Raw genomic sequence first — 15,064 nt, 5'->3', positions numbered from 1 at the left:
TAACACTGTGGCTAAAACAATAGCAGGCGGATGGTTATGCCAACCTGACATGATATTCCGTCGCTGGTCGAAGGTCTTCTAAAGTTGCACTTAGATCTTCTCCACTGTATCGAAGGACAAAAAAATTCTTTAGTGTTATTTCAAATAACTATCAATGTAAAATCTCTAACAACAATTACTGTTGACACTTATGGCATCTTGCTGCTAACACTCACCAGTACATGCCCTTGTACTTCCCATCTTTGCCGCTAAATGAGATGGAGACCTCGTAGCTGAAGGGTCCCGTGGGGCTGCAGTCTTCCTCCATGCTCCCGTTCTCACTCTCCGGCCTGTTGGGTGCACTCCAGCTCACTACTGCTCCTCTGGCATGGACGTCTGACACCTATTAATGAATATTTCATTTGTCATTATCAAGTCTACTTCACATCGTCACATCATGGAAAGAAAGCTAAAACACAGTACCTGCAGGCACCTGTTAAATCCCAAAATACAAATCACTTTTCCCAATTTTACTAACCTAAACATAAGTTCAAAGAGGACCAGATCTTGTAATTCTGTGAGTCTTGTACTAAGTTTCAAAGTGTTATTAGTATATCAAGACATTGTTATTCTTAAATTCCCCAAATCCTCACCCAAAAAATGAATAAATAAATCACATAGCTTGGTAGAGGAAAAGACAGGGATGAAAATATTCAAGCTCATGCCACTTTGGGGAAAAGTTTTTGCAGCACTTGGCAGGGATGTGCTGTGCAAGATTTTTCATTCTGTTTTAAAAGGAGATTTAAAAATAGCCTGAGCTACACTGCAGGGGGGGGTTCATATACGGAAGAACTCAATGTACCTCCTCTTCCTCCCCTCTGGCCCGGGGGCCCACCTTACCCCTTTACTTCCTACAGTTCACTTGTCAGTCCTTAAACAAACCAATGTGACAGCAAAGAGGGAAAAAATCCACCTTCCTTCAAAGCCGAACCTTCCCTGTATTAGACCTCCTCCTTTACCCTTTATCCATCATCTTTGCAATAGATTTGTTTTGCAATTTTTTCAGACCTTCGTCACAGAGTATGACCCATATATCCCATCTTATGAGGTCAAGGGAATTTTATTTCTAGATGTACTGATTCTCATCCAGCTGCTGTAAACTTGTTTGTTCAAAGAATAAAAACATCTATGTTGACTTTCTTTATATGTGCATATTCCTAGCTGATTATTGTCCTACGTCTAATATTCTAACCTTATATTTTTGAGCTAAATAAATACTCATCTGCAGTAAAATAAAGATGCGACCTTGGTAATTGCAAAGTTAAAAAATGTGCATTTCTTAACTTTCTAGTAACTGCTTACATATAGATGCTTGGAACATCTGAGAATAGAAACCCCCATGCGGATTCTAGTCAGCAGGTCTGACTCTAACATTAGCAAGACGTCAGCAAGAATTCATCATGGATGTTAATAGAATGTTTATTGAAGCAACATATTTGCATCATTACCAGTTTTCGTGAACACTCATTCCTGTAACAGTCACATAAAATCATGCAAATCTTATATAAAGAAAAGAAGAATAATGATAAGATAGTAGAAATTAATACTAACCACTGGTTTACTGATGGTACTCAATAGTGCTTGCAGGGCCTGAGCTTCCTCGTCGAGTTCTGAGGAGATGAATAAAGATATAAAACAACACCAAAGGGAGACATTTTTTTTTTTAATATATGCCAACTTCTATTTAAATACAAATGTTTCTGCATTATCATATGTGCTCTGCAATATTGATCTACTATCTATCTATATGATTGTCATTTGTGTGTGCTTCTTAAAACGTGTAGTAATGGGTGTATTTTTTGACCTTTTTGTATCTGATGGTATATGTACCCTTAGTTTGCTGAGAATAGTTCAATGCATTTACATGTCTTGTGGCTAAAAATACCTTTAAAAAAACATCTAAATCACCTATCCTAAAGCGATGTAACATTTTGGTAGCAGTTCAAATTCAGAGATGGATGTTCTCCATGAATTCACCATTACAAACCAACATTCAGCAACTTCACTGAGGATCTTTATTGTGGAAAAATATTAGACACAAAATTTCAATACTAATGGTAGCCTTAATAAATCAGAAACCAATGCAATTACTGCTAAAAAATGCAATTGTGTGAAAATGAGGGGTGAAGCCACAGTTACAGACATTCACAAAGTTCAAAAACTAGCCTGTTAATTAAGTGCATTTGTCTGCTCATATGCCTATCTCTGAATAAATGCAACCTCCTTCCTCTAGGATTTTTTGTTTAAAAAAACCCATTATAGTACATCATGACATGATTTTTTAAAAAGCAGCAGACTGCCGATATCCCACTGTTCCGAGGTTTCAGCAATCTTCATGGAAGGGAAATGTCTTTTTCCTCGGCTTTCAAAACTGACAGTTATAGTAACCTTAATTATGCACTGGTGCCACCAAGTAGCAGTGTTAAACTCTGTGATTAATGAGCAGTCAGAGTCCATGCAATCAAGAATAATGTTAGCCATGTTGCTGATCCCTCACTGCCACCAGCTGCTGCAGCTAATGAGGCACCATTCTTAGCGCTTAGACACAACAGACACCCCAAACATCCGGAGAACACACTGGTTCTAGGCCCAATTGTAAACCTTGACAAAACCTCTACCCTTTGACTTTCTTACCTCCTGACTCTCCGTTTTTCCCCCTGCCTGTCTGCTTATCAGAGCTGGCCACTGCATGGCTGGCCTGGCCCTGCTCTGCCTCCAGCCCTTTCCCTCCAACGCCATTGTGAATGTCCGGTGTAGGAGGGCTACTGCAAGTCTTCTGTGGCGAAGGGGGAGGGCTGTCCTTCACTTGCCCTCCTCCTCCACCTCCCTGACGCTCCTTCAGTTTCTTCTGCAGACGCTCGTACGTTTTGTTAGTTCTGTCGTCTCTGTGAACAAACGATTGGCGTCCGTGTTGGGAGTGAGAATCTGCAGAGACTGAAACAACAAAAAAAGGCGACACTTAATTGGATTGCACAGACTCAAGCTCGAGTACAAACAAGAGGGCAGCTGGATATACAGGTCAAAAAATGGCAAACTCACAGGTTACTATGAGTGGGATATACAAATAAAAAGGGCACTACTAAGGTAAAGAAGACTTTTAGAAGACTAAAAGGCTGAGAACAAATAAATAACATCTTAATATAACAATACAACCCAGATACTGACTGCTGGCTCCGACTCACCCTGCTCTGAGTAGATATGAGCCGGATGGTACTGGGAGATGTACTGAGAGCTCATGTCGCCCACGCCCCCCGCCATGCCCGTGTACAGGTGGGGTGGCGGGGGCATCATGGCAGGGTGTGGGATGAAGGCAGGCAGGTGGGCATGGGGTGGAGGTGGAGGGTGGTGGAGAGGGGAGTGGCCCCCTGGGTGGAACTCTGGTTGCTGAGGTAAAACCAGAACCCGCCGCACTCCGTTCTCTTCTATGATCTGAGGAAACAAACGAGTGCACAGAGGGTAAATATATCATATGTATTCAGAGTTCAACAAGATGTCAATAAGAAAACACTGGATTGGAAATAGTATAGAGTGCATACCTGTGAAACGTATCCAGGAGGCACATAGATTGGAGGCACTGAACCATTTGGAGACATCATGGGAACCTGAGCAGGACCTGTGTAGAAAGAAGGAAGGATAGATATCATACACGTTCCCTCAGGGCAAACACCTGCTTACTCTGTGTTAAATGTGCTGAGGTATTAGAGTAGTGTGCTGAAATTTCAGTCTGACCAGATTCATTCAAGCCCTTTGCCTCCGTCCAACTGCTAACCAATGTGTTCATCCCAAAACCGCATGATTATGAGTATCAGTATTAGAAGTCCCTCTCACTCTCTCTTTCTCGCATACACAACACAAATGAATATGTTTTTCCATCTCTTTGGCACGGTGAATGACTAAATACTATAGGAGGTAGTATTTAGGGCCTCTAAATACTGTCTTTTTAAGGCACTATTGACTTTTAAATCAGAGAGCCACTGTCTACTCAAATCATACATTGACTTTTACTTTCATAACCCTTGTCACCCAGTATAAGTCCTCCCACTTTGCCACTCAATGGCATATAACACTTTTCACTTAAGTCTACCTCAGAAAATCCCCACGTAGCAGATTCGCTCTCCTAAACCAGCTGGATTTTCAATGATTATTTAATTACAACCAAGAAAAGGCAAAGAAATGCTTTTTATTTAAAAAATAAAAATAAAAATCCTGGCAAATGCAAGAAGACCACTTAACAAAAGTGCTGAGGAACACAATTTCCTACGTGGCTGTGTTGTAGTGCAAAGGCTTAGCTCAGCTCAGAGAACTGACAGCTCCGCAAAAAAAGCCTCTCCGGCCAAGTTTGCACATTTTTCTTCTTACAAAAGACTTAATACTAGGACCCCGACTCCAGATGTCTTGTAGGTGAACGAAAAGATCCACAACACACACACTGACCTCCCTGCGGCCCGCTTGAGGAAGAGTTCTCCTCCATGTTGTCAAAGCTGGTGCGAGCAGAAATGAGAAGCCATACTGGGCCCACGAATACAGAGGCAGGCCTGTGTAACGATACATTAAACCCTCCCACTCCCAAATCTGAGCACCGCCCACTCAGGTGCTGAAGTCCAGGCACCACCTCTCAGGGGAGAGTTGATATATTGCTTATGCAGCTGCCAGTTTGTTACTTATACCTAGAAAAAAATAATAGAGTCCAGGACGAAATCCCTGCAGTAAATCTTACTGTCATGAAGTTTGAAACACTCTTTTACTGTTGAAATAACTGCATGATAATTTTGCTGACTATAGTATGTGGTGTGGTTTGATTGTACTGCATTGTACTGAATTTACTGTGTTTCTACAGCTTTGTTCACCCTGTTTCTACAGGGTAGACTAAAATATTTGTAACACATCTTTGTAACAAAACCATAAAACCAGAAACATAAAGACCTTATGAAGGTGGGATTTTTACAAGGCTGTTATATAAGACGTGCATTACTTTTATCTAATATCTGATAAACTGAAAACTGAGTGTGCATGTCAACACAGAATGACACAGGTCCAACGTACATTGCTGCTCTATAACTGAATACAGAGACTGTTTGCAAGGTTTTGCAGGATAATACATAGGTAGTTGGTATATAGATAAAGTAATAATGCAGTAAACTTAAGTTTTAACCTGGTATTTATTATATGCTTTAATGCTATCAAGCACAAAACATGTTATAGCATGTTTCTAGTCCTATCCCACTGACCCAGTATAGTATGCAATGCTGTGACCACCTAATTTGATCCTGGATGTTGCATGATTAAATGGTGTCATTCTCTACTCTAAGCTGTCTTGTTGCTCGCCGTTTAACATGCGCACACAACTAGAGAGCATCATGTTGTATATCCTGTATAGCTTTCTATGGATTCTGTGGAGTTTTATATTGCTGGGCCTACTTTCATCTAACATACAGCAGCCACTCTCATTCATTCTAATCTGCTCTCCTACATCCTATTGAAGCTATATTAGTTTCATAATGATGCAAACCAAACACTTTTTTAATCTGCTGCTTAAGATTAAAGCTTTCCAAAGGTAGACTTCAATAAGACCGTTATTGCGAAAAAACTGCAGTAAATACAGCAATATTTCCCCCTTGAGTTTGGCACTAAATGCTATTAAGACTAGAGGGTTCAGATTTAAATATTTTAAGGGAGTTATTGATAAAGAAGCAATCACACTGAGCTGGTAGATGAAGCGTACAGTAGAGTAAAGCATTAAAACCCCAGAGGGGTAATTTGGCTTACAGACAGCAGTCCATTATAATAAATAGATACAGAATACAACAGTTAGTAAAAAATGTAGGTGACAGCTGCTCACTGCAGTTTGTACAAACCAGAGGACCTTCAATACATCATCAAACCCTTTACCACCCTTTACCATTGACTTTACCACTAACACCATGCTCATATCACTGGCTCTGATCATGGTTGCTCACTACCATGCCGATAATTTAGCAGATGGATGGCACAAAGTAACCTGAAGTAAAAACAGATTAAATATTTTGGCCTGACATGTCGTTGTATTATATTTACTATTTGAGTTTTTCATTAATATTGCTACAATCTAATAAAATGAATCATCAAGATTAGATATTGAGACTGTATCATATTTAAAGCACAAAAAAGCCTGTGGACATACACACTATACATTAGATAAATAGATACAGTATCTTGAAACTGTTATTGCAGTGATGTAGCCACTGTGTACCATAAGATGCACTCTTCATTAAACTTCTTTTAATCTTTACCAATGAATGCCAAAAGATCTCGCAACGTATAACTTTTTGTTGGCAGGAAAATTAATGAGAATAAACAGTATTGCTTATAAACTTTAGTGACTCATTTTCCTACCTAAGAACACACTGTGTGCAAGGACAAAAATCTCAATTCAGGAAGCATTGAGAGTCAAAATGACGGCTGTCACACTAGCTCATCCCTCAAGATTACATTATAATTTGAGTGAGAGTTCAAAGCGTGTACCATTAACTCAAATCACTTTCAAGACTAATAAATGATGTTTTGTGCTTATGCCACACAGAGCTCAGCTGTGCACCTGCCTGGTGACTGATTAAGGCGACTCCGGCTAGCGCTGCTGATGCTGACTAACAGGACATTTGATGAATCATGTTAGCATTTCATTGTTTACCAATTTAGAATAAAAAAGGCATTGTATATACTGATTTGGAGAGTGTAGGTGGGAGAGTACCAGCAGGAAGAGTATGAGAAAGGGAGGTAAGAATGAGGGATCTACACACAGTAAGGTGAGAGAGAAAAATAGAGAAGAGAGTAGGGTGGCAAATGGAGAGAGGGGGGTTGGGGGGCACCCACTCTTTTACATCAGACTGACGCACGAGTGCTGACAGAGATCAGATAGAAAAGGCCACACCCCCCCCCCCCCCTCCTCTGAGTCAACCGGAGCATTGGTTGTGCTGACGTGGCAGTGGAGTGCCAGCCTTCCAGAGGAAGCAGCCACGGGAAAAACATCAGTTCTCCTCCACAAAACGGCAGGCTGCCACCGAGCCAAGAATAGCCACGCAAACAAGCTGCCCATTCTGAGCAGAGTAAACAGAGACTAGCCAACACTTTGGGAACACCATCATCTCCCGTCAACATCACAAAACCCGTCTTCACCTCTCCGCCTCCTAGGGGCAAGCTGACAGGATCAACTGGTGTGGAGTGTCTGAGTCAAAAAAGGGGGCTAAAGGTTATGTTGGGGAGGGATGGGGGAATAATTGTTTAGGTTGGGTGAAAAGGCAGAGAAAGAGACACTTATCAAAAAGGCCAGGCACATGTCCACACACATACATACACAGATCTGCGAGAGGGGTAAGGCCACTGTGAGGACCCACCTGTTTCCTTTCGTCTAAAAACGGATGAAGATCATAAACAAACTCAAGTGGGACTAAACACAGGTCTTCTAAGGCGTATGCCAAACAGAAGAAAAGAAACTTGGCATACGTGTCTCTGAAATAACGGCAACAATCCAAGCGACCTGTCAGGTTTAATCAGGTGTACAAATTAACCCTCAATTAGATACAAAGAATAAAAAGAAGCAGGAGGCGAGTTAAATAGAGGCTTGCTGGTTAAGAGAAGGATATAAAAAACCAAGAAAGTCACACAGGCAGAGGGCAGGAGGGAGAAAGGTAGAGAGAAAGAAATACGGAGAGAGTGAGAGAGAGAGTGGTTTCATATGGGAGCTCTCAGTGGCAACATGATGAACTGTAAGCCTATAAAGATGAAGCAGGCTTGATTATTAATCAGAGCTAATAAACAGTCTCTATCCACAAATAAGGAGGGAAGAGGACAGTCAAGGGAAGTCGAGCAGGCTAACTGACAGAGGTTAATAACTACAACCATGCATGGGAAAGAGGCTAAGTACTTAACTGTCAGTAAAACAGAAAGAATACCAATTGCAAGTTAAAACCTTAACCTTAAGACGCCGTGACAAATATCTCTCTCTCCTTTTGCATGGCGTGGCACATTTTTCTTGCAGGCAGGAAAGATCTTCGATCAATTAAGAGGGCAGTAATTTGCAATAAGCGTAACATTCTATTAGCAGATTACGGGCCCGCAGATGTGTACGCTTGTACGTGGCCAGGCTTGCCTTGCCACAACATTCCCATTAACCGCCACCAATCCGGGCAGATAAGAGAAGGGTCGCAGAAGAAAAATGGGTATTCTGTGATGTTGATCTGTGTACAAACCAGCTACTTTTTTCCCCAGGCATTATTGAAATTTGCCTGAAATCCTGATATTTCAAGACGTCTGCGTGGTTCATGCAAGCCCACCGGCATGAATGATGATTACAGGAGGGGAGGCAATCAGTAACCTTCACACTTGTGCTTATTACAGAACACTGTGCTGTTGTTGTTGCTCTCAGACAAACATAACCCGAATAAGAGAAGGGTCATACACAAATGGGTCAGATTTTTTTAATTAAAATTCATTATATGGCTCAATCCAGGATATACATAGTCCATGGTCTCCTGCAACAACAAGGAGCTAACCTGACAAACCCTGTGCTGTTGATAACTAGAAAAATATATTTAAAAAAGCTGAGTGGACATGGCATCGCCTCGCTACGGACATGCTGCCCCTGACTAAAATTAGAAGAAAAACAAAAGGTTATCTTTTTAAACACCCCTCTCTCATCTTCTATCATCGTCTTTACCCTTTCTCTCCCTCCCCCTCAGTATCAACGCAGCAACGGGAGAATGAGTCACAAGCTCAGTCATTCTTAGAGCTAGAAACTGTGAATGAACGGTTCCTGTGTGTGGGGGGGGGGATCTGCATGTATAGGTTTGTGTAAATGTCCTTGGAGTAGGTTGGGGGGAGGTGGTGAGTTTAAAAATACTGCGCTACTGTGGCTATATGTGAGGAGTATTGTATTTGTGTGAGGAAACATGCAACTGACCCACGTGTGTGTGCACATTGTTTTTTTAATCTTAATGAATATGATTATGGATGCAATTTAATCTGTTGTGTATTCCCAGTCTAAATAACTAACTGACCACTAGAACCACCCCCAAAACTGTATCCTTACTGTCCAAATAGTACGGGGGGGGGGGGGGCTTCTGATATTTTATATTTGACCATTTAGTTGTAAATAAATTGGAAATAATATTGAATCTAAGCCTGTGTTATGTTTCTTTTCTCTCTTTTTTTTTGCCATATTCATGCACTTATAAAATCATACTGAAATGTAAGGCCCTTGAAAGGATGATCTATTCATATACAGCAATATATGTTATTTTCTATAAGTTCTTCATTCAAAACAAAGACAAATACATTCTGTATAATGAATGTATTCGTCTACACTACCAGGGTATTGTGAAGAAAATGTATCCAGTACCAACAGGCCACAGCCCACATAATTGTCTTCAGCAAGTTGTTTTGATGATGCCACTGGGACTGTTTTCCCCGAATCCTAAAAAAAACTCAAACTTGTCTCAAACAGACAAATGACTGTTGACTGGAAAAATGTCTATTGTCGTTGTGGTGTCAGATGTTCAACAGTGCACGTCCTTGCTGCTCAGCTTCAGCCACAGGGGACATGACAGTCTCAAGTCCCTCTGATAGAAAATAGACTATGCACATCTGCAGCACCATCAGGAATGAGACAAGGTGTTTCACAACTATGGCATCGGAGATAAGGGACAAGTGGGCAGACGGGTTGGCTGACCATCCAGTATCTAACAGAGAGAAGAGGGCACTGGAAACATGGCTACAAACTGAGCCAGGTGAATGCATGCACATACAAATGTGAAGACACACACAGACATACACACACACATACACACACAATCCTCAGCTCCCTGTCCAGATGCCAGAATGGCTGTCTTGGCTTTGCTGGGAGAGGACACATCTCTATTAGGCTCAATAAGCCCAGTGGAACTACACAGTGCTTTCAGCCATAAACCAGGGACTGAATCACACAAAGTGATGTGAATCATTGGCAGGCTGGGTCAGAATAAGAAGCGGATCTAATCAACCCAATGGTCCTAATGCTGACTTACCTCATCAGTCACCAGGCTTATCAGATGGGCTATCATTCTGTGCCAGTGACACAGCCTTCAGTTCTACAATGGCAGACACAGAGAAGGGCTGACCCATGGAGCGTGGGGAGTTTGGGATGATGCTATGGGGGCATTTTCACTGGCAAACAGAACTGTCCTTATGGCAGGAAAGACAAGAAGGAGGATGATGCTACATGGTCAATCTAATTATCATCTGTTGCTAAAGGCCCCACCTCCACAGCACATAAAAACAGGCAAGACTTCCATAAACTGCGTTTTACAAGATTGTCTGTTCCTTTTGAGCAGGCAGTCGTGGGCTAACACGTAGCAATTACGCACATCCAGCTGCTAAAAATACATGATTGAATACACAAATTGGTGTGAGACAGAGAAAATTCTCAAATATACTTGTGTACCTGATGATCCTGGCTTTGTTACTGTACAAACTAGGGCTAAAGGGGAAAGCATGCATATGGGCAACAGACACTTGCATGAACAGAGATATTCTGTTGTTATGAACACACAAAACAAACCAAACCACACACACACTCTTCTTTCTCCCTCCTTGCACCGCAAGCGGTGAGTCATCCCTCTATTCACGTCACCGAGAGATGAGTGCACCCTGTGACAGGCCAGTTAGTAGCAGTCACGCTGATCTATGTGGCACCTCTCAGCTCTTTGTTTCTCCTCTGATGGAGAGACTATGCATGCTCGCTCCCTATTAGGAAGGTTTACTCAGCTTGTAATGGGGGGCCGGTGCGGGAGCTCAGTCAGACAGGAGTAGGAAGAAGAGCCCCTGCGTGAGCAAACTGATGGCTTCCTGGCTGGGCAGCATCACTTTGTAACATTGCTTTTGCTTCTTTGTCATCCAAACCTGGACGCCTGAGGCATATTATACAGGCTTATTGTCTCATCTTTCTTTAAGGTCACAAAGCTACAGACAAGAAATACTACGTATACTTTCAACAGTGAGATACCATGTAAAAGTCTATACAAGGATCAATAAATTCATGGTAAAATGTCTCTGTGCACCTGCCTTCTGGGGCCACAAAGAGAAGCAAACATTATTCATTCACATACCATCATTATACTGGCTTTCCCCCCCCTTTTTTTCATTAAATCAAATTAAACATTTATGAGAGGAAAAAAGGAATGGCTGAGGGCTCACAGAAATGTCAATACAAAGAGGGATGTCCATGGATCAAGCCATAAACAAAAGCAAATTATTTTCAGATCAATATTTTCCTGGGCAACTACATTTGATCATAATCGTTTACAATTATGGCCCCACAGCTCTGCCTCCTACAACTACTCCAGCTGTCTTCCGTTCACCATGTCAGCGACGTGTTGGAGCCAGACTTCATTGTTGCTGTCACAAAGCCAGCACAATCACCGACAATAGAGAAAAAGGAAATGACTGCCATCAGAATGTGTAACACATCTTACCCAAACAACGCCTCTCTGCCCTCACTCCTCTATTAACAAGCCATGCCCTTCGAAACCCCGGCTCTGATTTGGAACCAGTTTCTAGGTTTTGTGTTTTTTAAGGTTGGTTCTTCAATCAGTATTTAAAGACAATATTTAGTGTGATTAGCAAAGTAGAAAAATATGGGTTTTTTGGGTGTAATTTATAGTCACACATGTAGCCTTGTCTCTGTCTTTCTGACTATTGATCTACGTCGGTTTTGCATGAGGGCAGGGCTGAGGTCTTTCACGTCACACACACACAGACAGAGACACAGAGTGGGCAGCAGAGCAGGAAGGCCACAGCAGAGAGAATGAAAACGTGTTAAGTAAAAGACAAGTTTTACTCAAGTTAAAGGATTTGGCTGGCAATTTTCCATGTTTTTCTTACTGTCAATAAATCTCATGTGCAGAGCCAAACCATCACTGATCTCATCCTTCTTACAAGTATTGTATGTGTACCCAAACTCTGATATATGTATTCCTCTGTGCTGTAGACCTCCGTTATTGTTATATGCTGGAGTGCATTTTCCATCACAGTGGAAGGATGAGGGGAAATCATGCCTTTAGAAATTAACCTGCTACTTCCATATCATTTTATTTTCTGTGTGTATACATATGTTATTAGGATACATCATTAATCCCCTTGTTGTTGGTTATGGTTATCATGCATTTTAAGCCTGTGTACTGTATGTGAATCAAACGTGTTAATATACTGATGCACTTAACTATAACATTCTTTCAAGCTGTACTATTCTCTATTTTGGCAGAAGCCATAAGATGCAATTGCATCATTGAATAGCCTGAGAGCTTTGAGACACGACCGTCATCCTGTTGTCATTCCTGTAAAAATGTGTCAATGCATCCTGGCTAACCCCCCCTCACGTTTTTCACAGCACACACTGAAAAAAGCTGAATGAATCCAGGTAAAGGCGATTACCACAAAAAAAGAAAACTCTAGCTCTTTTAATTCAAATATGCTTACACCTATTATGATTTTAGATTTGTTAAAAAAGACCAGATAGAAGCGCTAATCTCATGATTAGCATATTAGCTTTTGGGGTCACCGCTTTATTTAAAAAAGCTTCTTGATTGAGTTATCTACACAAAGACTCAAGAGACTCTCAGCACTCATTTGAAAATATTTTAGCAAAATAAGACAGATGAGTAAATTACCAAGGGGGGGAAAAAAGGAAATTACATGTTACCACTTGATCATGTGAAATTCACTTAGCATTTTACTTCTTATCCAAACACAAAATGTACAGTGGACAACTCTCCCCTGGTTTTTAAGAGGTTTATGTACGGTCATATATTCTTACAGATTACCGAATTATTTTTCCATATGAATAATTCCAAGCATTTTATTGTTTAAAAAAACAACAACAATTAGTTATCCAAGTTTTGTTTTACATCTGAAGATTACTGCACTGACAATCAGTTTGATTATCTTTCTACATGATTTTGCAAATATTTTCAAAATTGTGATATATGTCCATATCAGACAAATGTTGGGCTGAAACTAACGATTCTATTATTGATTACCCAGTTGGTTATTTCCTAGCTTAATCAATGAAAAGTGTCATGAAAATAGTGAAAAATGTCCAACACTATTACCTGGAGCCCATAGTGGCATCAAAGGATGTCATCAAGATGTCATTGTGCTCGTACCAAAACTCACATGCTGGATGGGTTTTGTATCCATTTTTATCAAATTGATAAAAATCCAGTTATCCAATTATTGAATCTGAACCCTATCAAATCTCTTATTGAATCTTATTAGGTTTAGTGTTAAATACTTGCTAGTAACTAAAAGCTAAAATAGCTTCAACCCAGATATGTCTGATCACCTTGCTGGTTGAGAGGGCAGAAACATTTCGGTTTTTAGTGGCAGCCTAATTAATGCTCAAAATCCGTATATACAACCTGAAAATTAGATGAGCAGCATAAAATATGAAAGGTTAATTATCTGTATCTGACACATTTAATTAACAGTTATAGCCTATTGTGATTCAAGAGCTACTTGCTCCAAATAACAAAGGTATCAGCTAATTTATGGCAATACAGCAGTGTTACAGAGCGATGTGTCTCTTCACTCACAAACCATCTTAGGCTGAATACAGACACGGGCTGCAGAGAGCACACCGAGCAGAGAAGTGCAAAACTGTGTATTTTAGCCAAAAGCTTAACAAATCCAGGTATTCTGCTGACTGGGAACCAGGTCCAGAACAGAGCTGGCTATCTGAACCTCATCCCTACTCAAAGATACACAGTTTACTATGATACAAGACAAGGAAAGGCAAAATTCTCACAATAGAGAACATAATATATATTGGGCTCATAAATGATATGATTCAACTATATTGCCCGACCCTATATACTGTCCATATGCTGTATCAATTTAGACAAGTCTTTTAATTAAAAAGTGCCCAAAAAGGTTAATTTCAGTCAAAATCTAAGAAAAGATGATAGCTGGCTAAATCAGCTTTGTTGTGTCATGACGCTCCTATAAACTCTAGCTACCTCCTTATGAACTTAACAGATGCATCTCCTCTCGCCGGTCATTAGTCTCAGTAAAATATTGTCATGTTCATGAAACTTGAAAAGATAAAGATGTACAGAAATTGCCTTCTTACCTGTGATACACTGATACTGACCATCCTCTCGTCGAATAGTGAAGGCCTCACCTGGGTTTACCTGCACCAGGATTACCTGTGGAAAAACAAAGAGAAAATTCACTTGACTAAGATAAGCATCACATTTGTTCTATAGCAACAAGTCAACTAAAACCGAGTCTCCTCTTGTGTAGTTCATAGGCAACTTCACATGTTTGCACGTGTGAACAAGAGCCAAAGTCTATTTTCTGGAAGTCGCTCTGACATTATATGAACAAGATTTTTATAACATTTCTGACCCTCCAATGAACAAAAGGAGCAACACGCTCTTCACACAATATTTGGTGTGACAGTAAAGATAAGGTCATCTGAAAATAATAGTGGGGGAAAAAAATCATAGTGGGATAAAAACCTGATTCCATCTTCCCCTTATATGGGTCACATTGGCAGAGCCAGGTACAACAGAAACAGAAATAACAATATAAACAATAACTGAGCTGCCTGCTATGGGACACGCAGAGCTACAACAATTAGTTGATCAATAGAGAAGTATTCAGCAACTATTTTGATAATCAATTAATAATTTCAGTTAGTTGTCAAGTAAAAATGCCAAACAATCTTTGATTTCAGCTTCTCAAATGTTACAATTTACCCCTCCCTTTCAGTCAATTCACTCAGTACAACACATATAGTACAACTATTATGCCCCAGCTGGCCTGCATGAATATACACCTCTATCCACACCTTTAAGGCAGATGATCTGTGGTCACGTATATGAGGCCCAACCTGCACTTATCCGTTACCACAGTCATCCCTCAGTTTTTAACGCTGTTCATCATGCAAAGAACACTTCAGCCGAATAGGGCTTGCTAGCTACAGGTAGTTAGCTCTGTTTCTTCAGTAGGCTAC

General features: G+C 40.7%; 1 protein-coding gene across 2 annotated transcripts in view; it reads right to left on the bottom strand.

Annotated features, from left to right (window-relative positions):
* The window catches only part of fndc3a (fibronectin type III domain containing 3A), a 51,418-nt gene that overhangs the window by 15,242 nt on the left and 21,112 nt on the right, over positions 1-15,064 (bottom strand). The window contains exons 3-9 of one of the 2 annotated variants that reach the window (XM_062418731.1): positions 14,177-14,252; positions 3,576-3,652; positions 3,222-3,468; positions 2,674-2,973; positions 1,591-1,649; positions 216-382; positions 45-104 (exon numbers count right to left, since the gene is read on the bottom strand). In XM_062418731.1, coding sequence (XP_062274715.1) covers positions 45-104; positions 216-382; positions 1,591-1,649; positions 2,674-2,973; positions 3,222-3,468; positions 3,576-3,652; positions 14,177-14,252 — 986 coding nt within the window. Of the gene's footprint in view, positions 1-44; positions 105-215; positions 383-1,590; positions 1,650-2,673; positions 2,974-3,221; positions 3,469-3,575; positions 3,653-4,473; positions 4,660-14,176; positions 14,253-15,064 lie in introns of those variants that run through there. The other variant, XM_062418732.1, reaches the window with a different exon arrangement.

This window comes from Scomber scombrus, chromosome 5 (assembly GCF_963691925.1).
Source record: "Scomber scombrus chromosome 5, fScoSco1.1, whole genome shotgun sequence".
Lineage (NCBI taxonomy): Eukaryota > Metazoa > Chordata > Actinopteri > Scombriformes > Scombridae > Scomber > Scomber scombrus.
Note: the sequence above shows the minus strand (reverse complement) of the source record. Positions and strands in the feature narration are given on the sequence as shown.